The sequence below is a fragment of the Echinops telfairi genome, unplaced genomic scaffold (genome assembly GCF_000313985.2).
Source record: "Echinops telfairi isolate 266 unplaced genomic scaffold, ASM31398v2 ScPeMD7_9;HRSCAF=40, whole genome shotgun sequence".
Taxonomy (NCBI): Eukaryota; Metazoa; Chordata; class Mammalia; order Afrosoricida; family Tenrecidae; genus Echinops; species Echinops telfairi.
The window spans coordinates 77,084,379-77,105,091 of record NW_022103906.1 but is presented as its reverse complement, the minus strand read 5'-3'; the positions used below and the strand labels follow the sequence as shown (position 1 = coordinate 77,105,091).

Here is a 20,713-nt window from a genome sequence, read left to right as displayed (position 1 = left end):
ATCAGCTCCTCATTTTTCACCCCTTCCTCCCCGCTTCCCCCTCCCTCATGAACCCTTGATAATTTACAAATTATTATTTTTCAACAAATGTACTAAGCCTAATGGAGAGTACTTTGAAGGTGATACGATTCTTTTGTTTAAACAAATGCATAGCTTTGGGGGCCGGGGGAATCAGTTGTTTTTTTCCAGTGCCCCCTCATATATAATGATGAATACAATCAGATTGCTTTTTCAGGTGAGATGGGTCCTTTCATGTTGACATGACTGTAGATGAAGTTCTAAGTCAGAGGTCAGGACAGAATGACGAAGGCGTTAGGGGCCTGAGCAGCATCACCATCTTTGCCTAGAGGAGCCTGTGCCTCGGCCACCAGACGGCTTTTTAAGGTGGACAGTGAGTGCCGCAGGCGAAGGCTCTCCAGCAGGTGCATTTACATCCGATCCTGTGGCGAGCCTGTGAGGCCTGCATGGCTGTCCCTGCGGGCAGATGAGGACGCTAAGTCCCAGGAGTAAAGGGCAGAGTGCTCTGAGCCACACCCCAAAGAGCCCCGGAGCGGGGTCAGGGGAAGAGGGCGCAGCATGGTGCTCAGGAACCACGTTGGTTGGCTTTGCAGCTGGAGCGGAAAGATCCCTCTGAAGACAAGGAAGACATCGAAGGCAACCTGCTCAGACCCACGGGTGTAACCCTTCGCGGAGCCCATTTCTGCCTGAAGATCTTCAGGGCGGAGGATTTACCACAGAGTGAGTATGGCGCCCTCTACCTGCGGGGCGGAGGATTTACCACAGAGTTGAGTATGGCGCCCTCTACCTGTGGGGAGGCCCCCAACTGTGGTGTTAAAACACATGCCTGGTGCAACTGGACCCCATTCCCCCAAAGGGAAAAAAAAAAAGCCCAGAGGCAAACAGGGACAGGAAAGAAGGGCCACCGGAAGTTGGGACTCAGGGAGGAAGTGGGAAGAGGGGTGGTGCATTGAGGGGGTTGCAGCCCATGCTGTGAAAAGTGTCTAAACTGTCCAGTGAAAACCCAATTGGCTCTGTAGACGTTCAGCTAAACGATAATAAGAAGTAAAATCCCAAAGGATGGTGGATAGTATTCCATGAGATAATGGAAAAACAAAAAACCAAAAACATGTCGATAAGCAATCTGCTCTTACTGACTGTGACTAGGTAGACGTGAGACTGAGTGAACTCCTAAAGGGACTTCCAGAACTCCTGACCATGCGTTGATTCCGGCTCATGGAGAAGACCCTGTAGAGCCCCCCTGTGGCTTTCCCAGGCTGTGACTCTGCACGGGAGGAGAAAGCCCTGTTCTTCTCCCAGGCGCAGCCGTGCTTTCAGTCGGCTGACCTGGGTGGTTAGCAGTACGTCCCTGTGCTACATGGGGAGAGTGGAGGAGTTGCACATTGCATTGTTTGTAATGCTTTGTAAATGTAAATGAAAGAGGAAGAGATGAGTACATAGAATAGACATTTTCTAATGGTCGTAGACATTCGTCAGTGTCTGAGGGGGCTTCAAAAAGTGCGAGGAAAAAAATCTATGCTCTTTTAGATCCATTTTCCCGCCAACTTTTTGAAGGCTCCCCAACCTCATAGAACCTCACTGGCCTATGTACATCTACATAAAAACATACAAAGAGATGAACTGGGCCCGTCAAACATCTGACTTAGTGCAGCATCAATTCCAACTTTAAAAACCAGAATGGATTGACCAGTTGAGCGCTTCTTCTCCCTGCCGGGCTAGTGGATCTCAAAGCAAGTGTCAGACGCCCAAATGGGCTATCACAACAATGCCCAAGGCCCTTTCCAGCTGCTTACTGCCTTCAGCAAGAAAGGTTTCTAACCAACCAGCCAGCCCAGCAGTCCATGAAAGTCTTGGGGGAGCAGAGGGAACACACTGCCGAAGGGTGGGTGCTTGCAGATGGGGAGGCAGACTGGGAAGTGGAAGGAAGGGTTGGGGCATCAGGCAGGCGGTGACCTACGTGTGCCCCTCCCCAGTGGATGACGCGGTGATGGACAACGTGAAGCAGATCTTTGGCTTTGACAGTAACAAGAAGAACTTGGTGGACCCCTTCGTGGAGACCAGCTTTGCAGGCAAGATGGTAAGAAGCCAGGACGTGGCAGCTCTCAAGGGTCGGGGAAGGGGGTAACCTGCCGGGCGCCCCACCCTGGTGGCTGGGACGCAGGGTGGAATGAGGTGCACGCACTGCCCCCAGAGGTGAATGGGCACAGGGACAGGGGTGTGGTTCTAGGTAAACAAACCAGAAAGGGGCTGCCACTCAGACAGCTGTGGGCAGGTCTGCTGGGGTATCAAAGGCAGCTCCATACAGGGGGATGGACACAGGACAGACAGACAGGGAGGACAAGAGGCAAGGGTTTGGGAGAGAGTTAAGCAACAGCATCAAAGTCCTATCTCTACCCAAAGGGGAATGTTTTACAACCATTGAAGTGAATAACAAAAGCACAAGAATGCTTTTAAAAGTGGTGGTGGAAATGATGGGGGGAGGGCGGAGTGGAGATCCAAAGCCCATCAGTAGGCCACTGGAGATCCCCTCACAGAGGCGTCTCGGGGAGGAGATGAGCCAGTCAGGGTGCGATGTAACAATGATGAGAAATACAACCTTCCTCTAGTTCCTAAAGGTTTCCTCCCCGCTCCCACTACCATGACTTGAATTCTATCTTGCAAGACTGGCTAGACCAGAGGAGGTACACTGGTACAGATAGGAACTGAAAATACAGGGAATCCAGGACCGATGAGCCCTATAGGACCAGTGGTGTGAGTGGCGAAACAGGGAGGGTAAAGGGAGAATGGGTAGGAAAGAGGGAACCCATTACATGGAACTGTGTGTGACCTCCTCCCTGGGGGACAGACAACCAAAAAGTGGATGAAGGGAGACGTGGGACAGGGCAAGATATGACAAAATACCCATTTATAAACTATCAAGGGCTCATGCGGGAGGGGGGAGCGGGGAGGGAGAGGAAAAATGAAGACCTAATGTCGGGGGTTTAAATGGAGAGAGAATGTTTTGAGAAACGATGTACAAATGCGCTTTACACAATTGATGTGTGTATGGATTGGGATAACAGTTGTACGAGCCCCTAATAAAAATGTTAAAAAAAAAAAAGGTTGTGGCAGAGAGAGGTGCCTTCCGGGAGGCCTCTTTTCCAAGTAGGCCCCCCCCCTGCCCAAGGGCAGGGCTACACATTTCCACACACTCAGCTCTGCTGATTTCTGTGGGAGCTGGGGGGACGCCCTCTCATCTCCCTCTCACCGACCAGTGCTCCCAGCAGGTGTCAGGTCTGGTGGCCCTGCAGGCTCCACTCACCTCCTCTCTGTGAGGACTCCCTGGCGTGCAGTGGACGCCAACTCCATCCTCCACTCCGGCGCTCCATGTGCCCTCCCTCGTTTCACAGCCCCTCCGGCCTTGCTTCCTCTTCTCTGCCTCAACGTGCCCCACTTCCAGGAGTCTCCGTCCAAGGCAGCCCCCACCTCCGGGGCTGCCACTGGCACAGCTAGTGGGTTCTTCTCCCCTGCCCGAGCTCCATTTGGTGCAGAGCCAAAGATGGACGAGGTGAACCGGCGGATGTGGGTGTTGACTGGAAAACTGGACGTGGGCAGCTGTCGTTCTGACCCATAGCGACCCTGTGCATAACACAACGAAGCCCATCCTGCGCCACCCTCACCGTCGTTCCTGTGCGTGAGCCCCTTGTGGCAATCCATCTCCTTGAGGACCTTCCCCTTCCCCTGCCCCTCCCCTTTACCAAGCACGGTGTCCTTCTCCAGGAACGGGCCTCTCCTGACCTGTTCAAACTTTGCGAGACGAAGTCTCACCCTCCTTGCTGCTAAGGAGCACTCTGGCCGTACTTCGTCCAAGACAGACGTGTTTGTCCTTTTGGGGTCCCTGGTACTTAAACAGCGTTCTTCGTCAGCCTCACAATTCAGACGATGGATTCTTCCTTAGTCTTCCTTATTCAGCGTCCACCTTTCACGGCGAACGAGGCAGTTGAAAATACCCCGGCTTGGGTCACCTGGGTCCTCAAAGCAGCAGCCTTGCTGTTCAGTGCTTTAAAGAGGTCTTGTGCAGCAGACTGACCCAGGGCAATGCAGCGTTGATCTCTTGACTGTTGCTTCCGCGAGCATTGAAATCCTTGCCAACTTCACTGTTTTCTCCACTCATCGTGGTGTTACCTACTAGTCCTGTTGGAGGAGAGTGGACTTGAACCTGAGCTGGGTGGCCTGAGGCAGAGGGAGCAGTCCCCTCTGTTCCTGAGGGAGGTGGGAAGCCAGAGACTCCAGGTAGGCGGCATCACGGGACACCTGGATAGGAATTTAAACAATTAACACAGAAAGGCAAGGGTGGTGTTGGTTCTGGAGCCCTGGTCGGTTACCCAGTGAGCTACTAACCCAGAGGTCAGTGGTTCGAATCCACCAACATCTTCTCAGGAGAAAGACTAGGCTGTCGACTTCTGTAACTATTGAGAGTCTGGGAAACCCACAGACGCAGCTCTACTTTGCCCTGCAGGAGTTGGAACCGGCTGGGTGGCAGTTGCAAAGGAGCCGTGGTGGCGCAGTGGTGAAAGCACTCCACTACGAGTCGGAGGGGGGTGGGGAGAAAGATGAGGGTCTCTGGGTCTCAAAGGTCACATCTGGGAAACCCTCCAGGGCTCCAGCTCCGTCTGACGGCCTGGCTGTGCATTGGAATGGACACCACAGGAACGGCTGGGTTTGTTGCTGCAGTTTTCCAAGTCCTTTCTCAGTCTCTTCTCAAAGTATCTGGAAAGAAGCAGGGAGGGTTCCATCCCCTCAAGTCCAGGGAGAGGATCCGCCAGTCGGGTGGGTCGGGCTCAGAGTTTCCCTAAGAATTCAGCCACCTGGACTAAGCATACCTGCTCTGCCTGCGACCTGGGGCCTGGGCTTCCTTTTTTATATTCTTTCTCTCCCTCCCTTTATTTGTGATCGGTGTGTATCTATGATTTTGGAAAACTACAGAGAGAAGAAAATAAGAGGACCCGAGTGCACCCTGCAAAGCTTCTGCACGGACCGTCGTGTCCTGTGTGGGGGGTGTGGATGACGGCTGCTCCAGAGGGTCCCTTGGCTGGGATCTTCTCGAGCAAATCGCCAGGCCTTCTCTCTGTGGGCCGACCTTTCACTTGGCTGCCAGGCATTTAACCCTCACACCACTAGGGATCCTTATGCACATATAATAGACACACCCAACCCAACCCAACCCACTCAGTGCCCTGGAGTCAAAGCACAGCATAGAACGGCCCTCCTGGGTTTCTGAGGTGCTGCAGCTCTATGGGAGTAGAAAGCCTCATCTTTATCCCTCAGAGAGGCTGGTGGTTTCGAATTGTTGACCTTGTAGTCAGCAGTCCCACGAGGAACCACTACACCACCATATATATATTAGATACCTTTCTTTCTCTCTCTCTTTTTACCATCTGTGTTAGGCCGGGTTGACTAGAGAAACAAATCCAGAGACACTCATATATGTGTAAGAGAGAGCTTTGTAGCAAAGAGCAATTGCATATTGAGAAAACATCCCTGCTTAGTGCATATATCCGATATTAGCTCATATGTCCGATACTGGTCCATAAATTCTTCTTCAGACTCACGGAGCACTCACAATGATGCCCAATGTGGGAAGCACACAGGCCAGTGGGTGGAAAGTCTTGGGGATCCAGTGGCAGTGCAAGGATCTCAGAGCTGGTGTGGGTCTCCCCGTGGCTCCTCTGAGTGTCCCCTCTACTGGAAGGTGAAGGAGTGAGGAGTGTAGCCCATCTCCAGGGAGAAAGAGAGGGAGTTCCCAGAATCCTCATGAGAGGGCCACACCTACAAGGTGTGGCTTGATTGACAGGCTAGACTCCACCCCTAATCAAGTGGAAGTTATGAAATTTATAAAAGTATGTAACTACCACGCCCTCTATTGTGGTTGGGGCCACAGTTTCCAGAGCCCACGTGCTTTCCCTCCAAGAACTCCTGTCGATTGCATTTTGTGACACTGTAGTCCTCAGGAGATCGCAGCACTGCCCCTGAAGTCCTGTGTTGTCCCCGCCTCCCCCAGTCCTGTCCTGAGGTCAAAGAACTGGAGACAAGTTCTACCAACACCCACCCACCCACTAGTGTGGCCACTTCGATCTCCCAGCTGTTAATGTTCTGCCAAATCTGCCTTCTCTCTCTCCGTGCACATTGCCCGCCCCCCACCTACGTGAACCTTAGCTGCAAAACTGAGATATTTTACACCTAAAGTTACAGATGTTTTCTTTAGAGACTTCAGCACACTTTTGAGGGAGGGAGGAGAGAGAGAGGGGCGGGGGGAGGAGGAGACAGCAGGGAGGGAGAGAAGAAGGAGAGAGAGAATTCTCTCATCCACAATAATGTTCTCACCCCTAGGTAACTGACTTATAACCCTATTAATATACCCTAATGTTGTCTGAGACTGGCCCGTATAATTTTTCTCCATCTCATCTCCATTGATGCCTTTTAGAGCTAGTTTTATTTGGTTCTGACCAAGATCCAACCAGAATTCATCCTGCCGCTGTTGGGAATGCTTCCTCTCCCACAGAGGAGCATTTCTGAAGCGCCCGGGCGCTTCCACGAACTGCACTTTCCTTCCGGAAGTCAGGGCTAGAGATCCGATCCGATCCGACCAATCCAGACGAGCTCTTTTGGCAAACCTGCCGCCCATGCGATGCTCTGTCCATCACAGGGCATTTATCGGTAGGTCAAGCAGTCCCTCCAGCTGTCTGCCCCCCTGGCGAGTGGCAGTCTGGCCTTTCGTTCAGGGCGTCACCAGAGCTCTCTGCTGTGAAGCGTGTGCTCCTCTTGGCGACGAGCAAGCCCCTGTGCACGGGGATCCCACACAGTGTCAGTCGCCTGACCCCTGCACCCCTGCACCCTCTTAGCTAAAGGCGTGAGCATCCACGGACCTTGCCTGACTTCGTCCTTACGCCTGGGGCTGCAACGCGGTGGGTTTCCAACGATCCTTCCTTCTATCTTTGCCGCCTGCCAGGTTTGAAGAACGGTCCTCTCCCTGCGCCCGTGGGTGTGAGTAGGGCCCTTGGGGAGCCTAGTGGCGCAGCGGGTCGTGCGCCTGACTGTTCCTGTGGGCCCTGAGGGTGGTCTGCCTGACCGTGAGTTTGGGGTCATTCACGGGCACACCACCACCACCCACTCGGACCGTAGTTTTATGGATTCGTTGTGTTAGGATCTCATTCTTAAAAAAATGATTACGATTGACTGGAAACTAATACATATATCATTCCATAGTTCAGCCGCGTAGAGCAGAATGGTCCATTTGCTACCACAACCAGTTTCCGAACAGTTCTTATCCACATGGACGCCTTGATATCGTCTCCCCTTCCCCCCTCCCTCCACCACTGTATCTCCCCTCCCCCCCAATCTCTTATTCTACTTGCTATCTCTAGAGGCTCGTCAATCCTGGGCTTCATATACTGATAAATGAAAAAACATATAACACAACTTCAAGAGGGTGACTCCCAATGACCTAACTCCTGAGAAACCCTCTAATGTGTACAAACACCAACCCAAATAATGCAAACCAAAAATACAGACCATTCTGGAAACCAGATCAGGCCCAGCACGCTTCACAGGGAGGATATGCTAACCACGTTTTAAGGGCCATTGGTCTTCGATACTCAACTCGAGTGCACAGTGTTTAGTAACCACTCTCCTCCTACCCTTCCGTTGTGCAGAGGGGCTCACTGCAGGCTGATTTCCTACTCGTGTCATGAACGTATCTTGGGCTTCCATTGTCATCCATGGCCTTCTGCAAAGCAGATTCACACAATTTAGGCTCGGATACGATTCCCTCCTTCGACTTTGGCTGATACGCGTCCTAATCCTTTGATGACTGATGATGGTGTGTTTCTTCCATGTGTACTTAGTTGACATCTCACTTAGATGGCTGCTTGTTTGGAAAGACCCCAGATGCTGTTTTATCCAATAGCCGGCACCATCTAATTTCTTCACCATCTCTTGCTACAGCACCTGTCTCCTCTGTGTTCCCTTCCTGAGGGCAAGTATCGAGCAGGGACATAATGTAAGAACTTACTGTTCTTAAGTTGGAGCTAGGATTTTGTGTGAGCCCCAAACCATTCCTGGATCTCTGTTGTTGTTGCGGTTGTCCTTTGTATTTGACCTTACTTGGGCATTCACACAGATGCCCTGTCATTGTTCCGTTCAATCACGACATCAAGCAGAATCGTATCATCGCTTCCAGAATCAATTTGCAAACATCCTGCTTCTTCCTGGGTTCTTTGACATCGTCTCCCTTTTATGCCCCCTCTCACCTGCAATCCCACACCTTGGCATCCTTGTTCCCTTGCGGTCCTCATAGGCTTATCAATCCTGGGCTTCTACAACCAGAAAAACATATATCACAACGTCAGGAGGGCAGCCCCCAAGGACATAGCCCCTCTCATATGCATCCTAATATGAACAAACAAAAACCATATGAAACACAATGACCCTCGCTGGTGTGCTAGGATAATACATATCTTAATACAGCATATAGGGCACTGATGTAGCAAGACCTCATTTGTTCGCCGACTAACGGCTCACCGATCACGGTGCAGCTTTCTGCTTCTGCAGGTGTCACGTATTTCCTGGCTCAAGCCCTCAAGTTCTAGGTACATCTGAGGTAGAGCGCCCTTCACCCAGTGGCGTTCCCGCACAGGAGACCCGGCACTCTTGTGTTTGATGCACAAATGATCCTGACCTTGGCTCTGTAGGGACCCCTTCATGCCAGCAGGTTCTCCCCCCAGAACCCTGCATGGGGTCTCGGTGGGAAGGTATGTGGGGAGGGAACTCTAGTTTTGAAACTCACCCTCCCGGAGGTGCCTGGTGGGTGCAGGCTTTAGTTTGGGCTCAGGGTCAAAGCTTGCTGCCCTGCCCGCATCTGGCTGCAGGGGACCTGCAGAGGCTGGTGCAAGAAGGCGAGGGTGGGGTGGGGGTGGGGGAGCGCGTGGAGTGGGAAAGGTGCAGGCTGGACAGCCAGCTGTCGGGAAAGGTCGGAGTCGGGGATCAGGCCAAGGCAAGAGGTGACATTAAGCTGATTGGTGCAGCGATACCCCCATTCTCCCTCTCCAAGGAAGAGAGATGCTGCCAACACATTCCCCCTGGAAGCTTCAGCTCGATTGACCTTCTCTGGTGGCTCGCAGACCTCATGTCCTCTCCCTGGGGTCGTTGTCTCCCTTTCTGCTTGCACCACTCTCCCCCCCGCCCCCCACGTGTCATGGTTTTTCAGGACACTCTATTCTGAAGCCCCCAATCCGAACCTGGCTCTCTTTGCATTTCTTTTTATGGACACGTGGTGGCGCCATGGTGCAAGATGACAACCGTCCCTGATTTAGCCAAGTTCCTAAGGGGCTTGAAGGTGTGTGTGTATGTGCGTGCGTGCGTGCTGCACTGTGGAGGCAGCTGTGGCCGTGGCAGAGGTCTGCGTGTGGCAAGCAGCGGCCCGACCCAGATCTGAGGCAGGCCCTGCGGCATCGGGCATGGACTGCCGGGGCATAACCTGCACCGTCTCACGGGGCAGCGCTACCCTGCCCTGTGGGCCCCTCTGAGCCAGAATGGACTGGATGGCAGTGAGTGGTTGGTTTGGGCTTCTCATTCCAGGGCGTTGGGGGCAAGGTGTGGGCAGGGCCCCAGCAGGGTCTAGTTGAAGAGGCCTTTCTTTGCAAGTTGCTACTTGTCTACCTGAGTTTTGATTTGGTAAAGGGCCCCTGATGACGTAGTCGGTGCCTTGCTGGGTGCTAACCGCAAGGTCAGTAGTTTGAAACCATCATCTGCCCTTCGGAAGAAAGGTGAGGCTTTCTACTCGTGTAAAGATTTGCATTCTTAGAAACCCACAGGGCAGCCCTACTCTGTCCTACAGTGACACTCTTGGAATCAACTCGGCGGGGAGTTTGAGAATACACTTATGGTATCTGTGAGATGTTTAGTATAGCTACCTACTGATCAATGGATCAATCAATCTATTCTCCTGAAAAATCTCCCTCCACTCTGTCCCCCTAACCCAACAACCTGTCCATTCATTGTCTCTCCTGATCATTTTGGGCCAGTCTGGTTTCATTAGGCTCACACGAGCAAACATGACGATATTAAAGATTCGCCCACTGTTCCTAACATGTGGTGGCCCTTATGTCCATAGCTACGTGTATTGCTTCCCTCACGTAGTAACATAACCTGGAGAAAACGCTGTACCAGCATGTGAGGGGACAGACGAGCTAGACTGTGGTCATGGCCAGCGGAATATGAGAGGTCACTTCTTGTGGTCTTGTCACGTGGCGGTCAGACTGTAGCTTTTGTGAGTCTGCTGGGTGGGAAATAGCATCACCTGGTGGGGTAGTGGTTATGCATTGGGCTGTGATCTGCATGGTCGGCAGTTCGAAACTACTGGCAGCCCAGCAGGGGTAAGATGGGGGTTTCTAGTGTGAGTGTGTATGTGTGTGAGTGTGCATGAGTGTGTGAGTATGTGAATGTGTGTATGTGATTGTGAGTGTGTGTGAGTGTGCACACATCTGTGAGTGTGTACGTGTGTGTGCACGTGAGTGTGAGTGTGTGTGAATGTGTGTGTGTGTGTGGTGTGGCGCCCCCTGTGGACTCTGAGGGCGCAGTCAGCATGTGAGCGGTGGGGTTGTCCGGTTTGGGACAGGGCTGAAGGCAAGCCTTGGGCAGCTCACGGGGTTTGTCTCCTCCCTGACGGTACCTCTCGATCTGAGAAGGCGGGCATGACTTAGTCCTAATCTCCCACTGCCCGCCCCCACGTCCAGGGCTCCAGCCTCCCAATGTGGCAGGCAACCTGGGCTGATGGGCAAAGGGAAGAGCCGCAGGCTGGAGGCTCCTGGGAAGGTCCGTCTGGATGGAGGGGCTGTGGCCATGAGGAGAGGTGGGGGGATTTCCACCAGGCTGCCACATTGTCCTCCTCACCAGCTCGGGGCATGACTTACCATTGACCTTGGTCTCTGCCAGGTTCCAGTGTGTGAGCCATCCCCGCCGGGCCCTGGGGGTCTCTTGCAGGGATGAGTGGCCTCCGGCTGGTGCGGTGGTCCCCAACGGCCACAGAGTCCCTGAAGCTGGACCTGCCTGTCCCTTGTGTCTTGTAGCTCTGCAGCAAGATCCTGGAGAAGACGGCCAACCCTCAGTGGAACCAGAGGGTCACGCTGCCGGCCATGGTGAGAACCCTCTCAGTACCAGGGTCCCAGCCGCTCTGGGTGTCAGGGCCCCGGGTGCCTCTCCTTGCCCAGACCCTGAGCCCCCTGCCTACAGACTTCTGCTTGGAGGAGGAGTTCTCCAAGGCCCCGCCCCTGACGCATCTCTCCCTTGCCCCCAGTTCCCCTCCATGTGTGACAAGATGAGGGTTCGTGTCATAGACTGGTGAGTCCTGGGCACGGGGCTGTCCTGGGCACGGGGCTGTCCTGGGCACCGGGGCGTGCAGGCGGAAGAAGTTCTGTCGCTCCGCTACCTGAGGGGTGTGTTTCAGGTGGGCCGATCTTCCTGGGGAGGTTGGGGATGAAGGGGGTGCAGGCTGCTCCCAGGACCCTCGTCGGTCAGGGTGAGCGGGCCACAGCCAGCGGGCTCTCAGGGGTCCCAGGAGGGGCCGGGGCAACTTCCTGAAGGCACTCCTGGGCGTGGGGATCGGGTGAGTCCAGTGGAGAGAAGGGATCATGAAAATGGTTCCAGAGCCGGAGCGAGGGCAGCTTCTGGGGGGATGCGTCGTGAAGCCCCTGGGGGGCTGGGGGGCAGGGTCGAGATGGTGCGGGGCTGAGCGAAGGGCCAGGGTGCCCCAGGAGGGGTTAAGGAGGAGCCACGGGCGCTGTAGAAAAACAGCATCCTCCCTCACACGGGCCAAGGCTCCCCTCTGTGGCGTGAACTGTTAACACTCTGCCGGGAGCCACCAGGGTGGAGGCGGGAGTCCCAGACGTGCCTCAGAAGAAAAGCCTGCCCGTCTTCCCAGTTGCACAAGACACACTTGGGTTGGCGGGCATCCGAATCAACTGGGCAGCAACTGGTTTCTCAGGCGGACACTCGCCGAGCAGCCCCCTTGTGCCAGGCTGGGCGCCGGCTGACCCTCCGCCCTCTCCGTCACACTCAGCCTTCAGCTGGTGCGGCCTCTGCCTGACAGACGCAGAAGTGTGGAAGGCTGAGTGACCTGCCCGAACGAAGGGACAGGCCCAGGGAGGGGCCACCCCCCACCTGCCACTCCCGAAGCCTGTGCCCGTGACCCCTGGGCGGTGCTGCCTCCCCGGTGGGTGACCTTTCCCACAGTCGGAGGGCTGTGAGGGGCTGACACGTGTGGGCCCCGGGATCTGCCATACGTCATGCTTTCCAAAAAGAGAGCGCTGTCCTCTCTCTGCCCCCAAACAGTCCTGGCCCTGCGGTTCCCCAGCGTGTTCTTCTTTGGTCTCAGGCAGTTGGCACCCCCAACCAGGAGGCTAATGAGAGAGCAGGGGAAAACCCGCAGACCACAGAGCCATAGCGTGTGTGCCAGTTCCCCAGGCCTAAAGAAAACAGCTTGTGAGAATTAGAGGCGAGGAGAGGGAACAGCGAGCAGGGCCAGGGAGAGAGAGGCTTCTGGGGCCCTGACCACTGGTATGTACCGCCGGGCAGCGGTTTGGAGAGGGGGCATCCTTGACGTCTGCAGAACCATCTCTTCATTTCAGCTCCTGGTGTGTGTGTGTGTGTGTGTGTGTGTGTGTGTGTGTGTGTGTGTGTGTGAGTGAGTGCGTGATGCTGGCCGTGGGCCATTGGCAGGGTACGGCAGGGCGTCTCTGGGCACGGGCACACGTCCGTGTGTCTCCGTGTGCGCGCCTGTGAGCGTGTCCCTCCTCGCCCGGGCCCTGGCGCTGTGTCGAAGGCATCAGCGTACTGTACAATCCAAATACATGACAGAATCGGGCGGTTGCATTTCTGGTTTGGGTTGAAGTGGCGTTTTTATTGTGAATCTATTTTCAGACTTGCTGTATTTTCCAAAAGCAACCCCAAGCCCCCAAACCCAACTCTTGGCCAAAATGCTTTCTGCCGCTGCAAGTTCCTATCCAGAAAGTACTTTCTTCCCAGAAAAGGCAGATCAGTGTTTGTCAGTCCCTGGGTCCTGGGAATGCGATCCAGCCCCTGGTGGTCCTTTCTCTGCCGCTGAAGCTTCCGTTCAGTGCGTTAGACGTGATGTTCTACCTAAAATGCAAATGCCCGTCCCGTTTCATGGTGACCTTTGCACCCCATGGGGTTTTCCCAGTCGAATTTGGGAAGTCAGTGGCCAGGCCTTTCTTCTTAGTCCCTCTTCATCTGGAAGCTCTGCTGAAACCTGTCCAGTCCCTATAACAACACACAAACCTCCCCTGGGCAGCATGGGAACCTAGGTCTCCCAGAAGGAGGGCGCACACGCTATCACTGACCCCCTCACCCCTCCTCCCCTGCCCAAACGACCCGTGCCGTAAAATCCAGGCCCTTCCTCTCCTTCTACCTGGCTTTCCTGATTCAGAGTGCTCACAGCTCTGAGCCCCAACTCCTGCCCAAGAGCCAGCCCTCTCTGTTCCCTGGTCCTGAAGGAAGTGCACACCGTCCGCTCTCTGGCGGTGTTGATTTCATTGTCAAGTGATAAGGGGCTTTTGGCTTCCCCAGGTCTGGCTGATGCACTGGACCAGCATCCACCCCTGGGCTGACTAGTCACACTTCTGAAGGTCACCCCGTGGGCCTGACAGTCAGAGCCACAGAGTCAGCCTGGGGATGTGGGAAGGCAGGGAAAGCAGGGTTATTGGGCAGAGAGACCCCAGCTGGGCTGCCTGGGGCTCAGATGCCTCAGCCCCTGTACGCCCCTCCCAACATGCTCCCAGCCGGGAGAGAGGGCCTCAGGGGGTGTGGGAGTCAGAGGGAAGGCGAGGGAGATCCCCATCTAGCCAGCTGGAGTTCTCCCCCTCACTCTGTGGGCATGCTGGGTCAGGTGATGCTTCCTGGCCGGAGGACATGTGTTGGATGCGGTTGCGGCAGCCGTGGCCTCTCCCCAGTAGATACGGGGGTCGTGGTGTGTCCTCGTGTGCTGCTGATGCATCGACCCCCACTCATCTCGGCCCCAGGGGACAGTGGGGATGGCCACACAGGGCCTGCAAATCCTTCTCGGAACCAGATGGCCTCACCTCTCTCCCGTGTGTCCTTGGTGGTCAGCGGCCAGGCGCTTAACCAGGGTGCCACCAGGACGCCTCACACACTGGTAACCGCCCCCCTCCCCCCACTGCCACTGAGTTGGTTTTCGAGACTCTAAGTCTTTCTGGGAGCAGACAGCCTTTTCTTTGTCCCTAGGAGCGGCTGATGGGTTAGAACTGCCCACCTCAAAGCTAGCAGCCCAAAGCCCACCTGACAGTACCCCCCCTCCCAGGCTCCTAAGATAATTGCAGCATCCCCTTTATGCCCACAACGTTTTCAGACCCGGCCAGATGTCCCCTAGGGGTCAAACCACCCTGGCCAGGACCCACTGGCCGGGCCTGGGAAGGGAGCAGTAGGGCAAGGCGGGGGAGTTCCAGTTTCACATCGGGCGCCTGGCCTCAGATCCCAGCCTCACCTTCTGGGAAAATCACTCCACCTTCCACCCCTTGGCCCCTTCTGTGAAGCTGGGGGGATGTGGCCCCTCCCCCTCAGGGCAGTGGTGCAGATTCAACGAGCTGAATTGTGTGACGACAGTGCTTAGCACACAAAAGAATTCACTGACTCGAAGTCCATGCTGACTCGCACCAACCCCCCTGTGGGGTTCTGACACTCGAACTGTGGGCGGGAGTAGAAAGCCCAGTTTTTCTCCCTTGGAGCTGCTGGTGGCTTTGAACTTCCGGCCCTGTGGCCTGCAGCCCAACCCAAGACCCCTACACCACCAGAGCTCCCTCTAGCTCTTTGAAAGTGCTCAGCAATGTGAATCCCTGGAGCTTCCAGGTGAAGACAGACAAGGAAGGAAGGCCTGGCTGGCGGTGTGCTCCCAGTAGCCAGCAGTGCAGACCCACTGGGTCACACGGCCAAGCACAGTCTGGCCGTGAGGCGGGGCCTGCCCTGTTGCACGTGGCTGCCGCCACCACAACGCTGCTGTTGGGGGTCCTTTCTCAGAGGGGGTCTACACAGGACTGGTTAATCGGCAGCAGTGGGGGAGGGCAGATGTCTTCCCCTGGGTGGCTGGCAGGACTCCAGACACCGGGGTTTCAGCCTGGCTCTGCCCCTGCCTCCTCCGCTGACCTTGGGCAGGTCCTCTAGGGCTCTGAGCCTCGGTTTCCTCCTCTGTGAGGCTGAGGTGGGGGTGAGAGTACCTGTCTGTCAAGGCTGTTTCCAGGATCCTGTGTGATCCAGGAGGTTGTCACAAGTGTCCATCAAGTCGGGGACAGACTGCAGGGGTGGGGCGTGAGCACACGGTAGGTTGAGACGTGGCCTTGGGGGCAGTGTCTGCAGTCACTGGTTCTCTCCCGGACTGGGCTATTTCTCTAGCCCTTGAACTGCTCCCGCTGCCTGACCTGGCCTTGGGCCTCCAGCCTCCAGCCTTTCACCCTGATGCTGATGGTTGACAACTGGATGAACCTCCTTGGGGGAAGTGTGGGCAAAGCGCCCTTTCTGGTCTCAACGTCTGGAGGACCATGGGCTTCAAAAGCCTCAGCCTCAGCCCTCTCTGCCCCCTTGCTCTAGGGACCGCCTCACGCACAATGACATCGTGGCCACCACCTACCTGAGTATGTCCAAAATCTCTGCCCCTGGAGGAGCAATCGAAGGTAAGTCCCGCCCCTGGCCTGTCCCTGGTGCCCCAGCTTCGCCAGTCTCAGCCCTCGGCTGCGAGACTTTACCCGTGGGCAGGGCTGTCCATGAGCGTGACGTCTGGATTCACCACACCTCAGATCGTACCAGGGGCCACAGCCACATCATTCTTCATGGGCCACCTGAGCTCTAGCACTTTCTATTCTGAGCTGTCTTTCGGCGGGTTATTAATAAGTAATCCATACTTTAAAAAATTTGAAATAGAGAATCTGAAAGAGGAATACACATTTACTAAGGAAATTACCCATAAACTCACCCCCAGACAAGAATATACTGTCAATATTCAGGGGCCTTTCTGTACGTAAGGAGCCCTAGTGATGTCACGGGTTATGAATTGGGCTGTTAACTCCAAGGTCAGTAGTTTGAAACCACCAGCCGCTCCTCAGGAGAGAGATGAGGCTGTCTGCTCCCGTAGAGTGACAGCCTCAGAAACCCACAGGGGCAGGTCTACCCGATCCTACAGGGTCACTGTGAGCCGGATTTGACTTGATGGCAGTGAGTTTCTGAAAGTATGCATGTATGTATGTGTAGATGCACACACACATCTCCATAATTAAAAGTGTTTGAAAAATTGCTTTCTTCCAGTTGGCAATTCAACGTAGATGCCTTTTTATGGTATTCAATACGCTTTAGCAATATTAATTGAATACACATATTCCGCTGTTAGTTCATGTTGAAAGCTTAGGCGTTTTCTACAGTTTAATCAAGGAACTTTGTAAGGAATCATTTTGTACCTGAATCTTTGGACCACACATGATTTTCTTCCCGGGTCAATCACCCAGAAGTGGACGGCTGTGTCAAAGGAGCTGACCACTTCGGAAGCTCGTGGTCGATATGAAGATCGGCCTCCACGAAAGGTGACAGACTGAACACGGAGATGGCTCTGCAGCCTGTTTCCCGGCCCCCGCCCCAGTCCTGCAGGACAGAAGACCACTGGGAACGAGCCTTGGGAGTTTGATGGGTAGAAATGGCATCTCATCGTTGCCGTCATTCGCTCTCTGGTCGCGGGTGAAGCTGACCGATGCGATGTCCCCAGTGACTTCAGTCTCAGAGTTGTGTTTGTCCTCTATTCTTGACACTGCTCCCACGCTTGGGCCGTGCTGCCGTGGTGGTCCCACTGCTGTTTTCCGTGGTGTTTGTTATTTCTGCGCGTGTGTGCATGGGATCATTTTCTCGGTCGTAGACGTGGCACGTGCTTTTCTGCAATCTTCTCGTATCGTTGGACAGCTTTGAAGCATAGCTGTTTAATTTTTTTACATACCCAAATCTGTTAATGCTTTACCCAGTGAATAAGGGAGATAGACAATATCCCTTTCTCAAAGTTGTTTTCCGGTGGTACCAACACTGCATACTGAATCGTCCTTCCCTTGTCTCTGAAATGGTACGTTATCACCGACTACATGTTCTTTAGCCTGTTTCTGGAGTTTCTGTTTTCTTCATTGGTGAGTCTCCTCAGGTCTGGGTATCTGGGCTATGCTGGCTTTGTAAAATTAATTGGAAAGATTTAAAATCTTCTCCAACATCTGGAACAGTTTATATAACATAGGAATATAATCTTTTGAGGGTTTGAAAGAATTCACCCATAAAACCATATGGGCTGGGTGCCCTTTTGAGCGGGTGTAGTACTAGCTTTATAAAAACATTTTCAATTTCTCCTATGATCATTGTTATTTTTAGCCTGTTACTTTGTTTTTGTCCGAGTAAATTTCAGTAATCTATACTTTCCTAGAAAAGTGTCCATTCCATCGAGGTCTTCTAGTTCATTTACTTACTGTCTTGAAGACCAATCTCTCATAATCCAAACGGTTCTCTCTACCTGCCTGCTTCCCCTTATTCCTATGCGTGCTATTGGGTGTTCTTTCTCTCTTCCGGGTTAGCATTGTCAGAGACTTGCCTACTTCAGTGGGCTTTGCCAAGAATCAGTGTTTGTGTTGATTAATCAATTATGATATTTCGGTTGCCTTCCTACTTCTTTATCCTCTGTTTCATCATTCCACTCTGCAACTTTCTTTAGACTCACTTTGTTATTTCCATTTTTAACTTTCTAGCTAATTTCTTATGATTATTAAAAATCCCATCTGGGGTTGGTACGGCTGGCAGTCAACTGGGTGGCCATGGGCTGGTTGCCTGGTAAGCAACCACTTTGCTGGTTTTTGATTTCCCGGCACCCGTCTGCCCTGTCCTGCCCCCCAAGCGGTCATTGCATTTGACACTCCCTCTTAGGTCTTCTTCTCCCTCCACCCCCCTCTCTCTTGTCCCTTTTTTCTCCCCCCCTCTCTGTTCACTCCCAGAGCCTTATCCCCCCGCCCCCCGACTCCTGTGCTCTAGTGAGGGGGTGTCACATCATTTCCTGAGAATTTCAGTGCTCTAGTGGGGGTGTGTGTCATATCATTTCCTGAGAATTTCAGATGAACCCCTCCGCCCCCGCCAGTCTTACCACCCCAGTGGACACTGCTTTTCTCCTCCTTTATTTAGTCCAACACTCTCGTGCTTCTGTCTTCTCTGTCCTTCTGTGTCTGGCCCAGCCCCCTGAGCAGATTTGGACAGACTGGACCGAGCGCCCCTGGTAGTATCTTTTCTTCCAGCTTCTCAGAAGCACCGCTAATGATAAGGACTTTCAAACGGACACAGAAGCGGGGGCACTGTACACTTGTCTTTGGCTTCTAGCCCCTCTCTGCCTTTCCGACTTCATTTCTGGTACGGTTCATTGGTGGGCTTCACAGAGCTGTCTTCCAGCAGGCCGAGTGCAGTGTCTGGCCAGCGTCTCTTTGCCTGACCTGGGAGCTGCCAGCCCCAGAAGGCAGGCCCCTCACGAAGCACTCATCCGCTTGTGGAAACTGGACATGGAAAAAGGAAGACGGAAGAATTGATGTGTTTGAATTTTGGTGCCCGTGGAGAATGTCAAAAAGCACCCCGGCCTACCTAAAGAATGAGCAAACTCTGCCTCGGAAGAAGTTCAGCCAGCTCGGCAAGGCCCTTGACCAGCTGGGTTGGCACCACGGCTGCCTCTGGGGGTTCAAACGTCAGGACAACTGGAAGGATGGCTCAGGACCTGACAGGGTCCTGTTTTCCACAGGGCCACGGTGGCAGGCGGCAGCACCTGCCAGCAGCAGCACTGAGCACAAGACGCAGGTGGAACAGGTGGATTTGCTGAGACTGAGCGCCTGCGGTGGGGGCCAGCCCCTGCGGGGGTGCAGACCTGCCTGTTTCCTGACAGTTTCACGGGGTGACAGCTGCTGCGGTCATCACCCAGCTGACGGAGAGGGCTGACGCTGCCCAAGCTCCAGGGTCTGAGCCCCCTGACCCCCACCGGCCTGCATTGCTGGGCACTTCATGTCGCCTGGTGATGCTGTGGCCTGCGAGTTGATCCCAGGCTGTATGGACGCCATACAGCAGGGAGAACTGCTCCGTAAGGTGCTCCAGACGCGGGCTTTCCTTCTATAAGTCCTGCCGGATGTGAGCCACCTACCCAGTGCTTCTGGGGCCCTTTTGCTGCGTCTGTGTGCACAGCTTCATGGGATGGGCAGAAGGAGCCCGGTTGGTCCACTAGATGCGCTCAGGTCACGGGGAACTCAGCGGCGTGGAGTGGACTGGTGGGTGGTGCACAGCCTGGGGCGCCTGCTCTGGGTCTCCTTCAGCCTCCCCAGGTGAGTCAGCCGTGGCTGCTCAGGCCACGGAAGTGGGAGTGTTCAGCTGTGATCCCTCGCTCAGGAAAATCCCAGGGAAGCTCACCAGCGTGTGCCGTGGCAGAATGGTGCTGAGGAGTAAATAGAAGCTTTGCCGCTCTGACCCGGACCCTCTGAGCTGTCTGCAGACAACAGGGGCCGAGGCCTGGCCCGACACTGGGGCCCAGTGGTGTACAGGGGCAGTGGTGCCGGCAGCCTGGGGCCAGCACTGTGCCTGGCTAGGTTTGCTGAAGGAATTATGGAATAAAGGAGAAGGGTGTGCTGGGTCTGTGGCTGGGGACCAGCCTGCTCCTGGGCTTCCCTCAGGGCTTTGTGGCCCCCACAGGCCTGTGTTGGTCAGATGGCCACTGGACTGGGGCTCTGTCTGCCACTGGCTTTGGGGCCAGCCTGTGGGTGGGAAGTGGAGTGAGGCTGCCCAAGAAGCACAATGCAGGTCAGATGAGTGACCTCGGTCTCATTAGCCTGAGATAACTGGCTGGGCCTGTTTGTAATCATTTGGAAGAAGCTTACCATGGAATCTGTGTCCTTCCCGGAGACTGCCCCACCTGTCCTGCTGCTGCCACCGAACGCTCCCTCATGGCCAGTGGCCTGGCTCCTCCACTGGTGAGAGCCTATTCCTGTGGATGTGAAAATGGCCATGAACGATGGTTTCTGCATCCCCAACTTCTGCCAGCCAGCATTCCTGAGGGGGTGGGTCCCAGGGCCTCAGACCCAATCTGCACCTGGGTTTCACCTACCTTGATGCCTTCTGCCCTTGTCTCCTCCTCCTCCTCCACCTCTTCCACCTCCTCCTCCTCCCTTCTTCTTCTTCTTCTTCTTCTTCTTCTTCTTCTCCTTCTCCTTCCTCCCTCTCTCTCGCTCTCGCTCTTGCTCTCTCTCTGTCTCGGCTAGTTCTTTCTTCACAATGTTTTACTTAACTCTCAGCTCACGGCAATCATGGAACTTTGGGGAAACAGTCAAGGTTGCCTCTTGGGAGGAAGAACTCACTTCCATCGAGTCAGTGCTGATTCCTAGCGACCTTGCTGGACGGGGCAGAACTGCCCCTTAGGGTTCCCAAGACTGTAACTCTCTCCAGGAACAGACAGCCCATTCTCTGCCTCTGAGTGGCTGCTGGATTCAAACCACCAACCTGGTGGCTAGCAGCTCAGTGTGCAGCCCACTGTACCAGCAGGACTCCTCCTTCTGGGAGGAGACCCACAGTATTGGAGGGAAAGACAAGGAAGCAGCGATCT

The 20,713-nt window shown here is 54.5% G+C and overlaps 1 protein-coding gene across 1 annotated transcript in view; it reads left to right on the top strand.

Annotated features, from left to right (window-relative positions):
• DYSF (dysferlin) overlaps positions 1 to 20,713 on the top strand; it is a 223,011-nt gene that overhangs the window by 63,028 nt on the left and 139,270 nt on the right. The window contains exons 14-18 of the mRNA XM_013004756.2: positions 612 to 738; positions 1,992 to 2,095; positions 11,124 to 11,192; positions 11,351 to 11,394; positions 15,670 to 15,752. Coding sequence (XP_012860210.1) covers positions 612 to 738; positions 1,992 to 2,095; positions 11,124 to 11,192; positions 11,351 to 11,394; positions 15,670 to 15,752 — 427 coding nt within the window. The remainder of the gene's footprint in view (positions 1 to 611; positions 739 to 1,991; positions 2,096 to 11,123; positions 11,193 to 11,350; positions 11,395 to 15,669; positions 15,753 to 20,713) is intronic.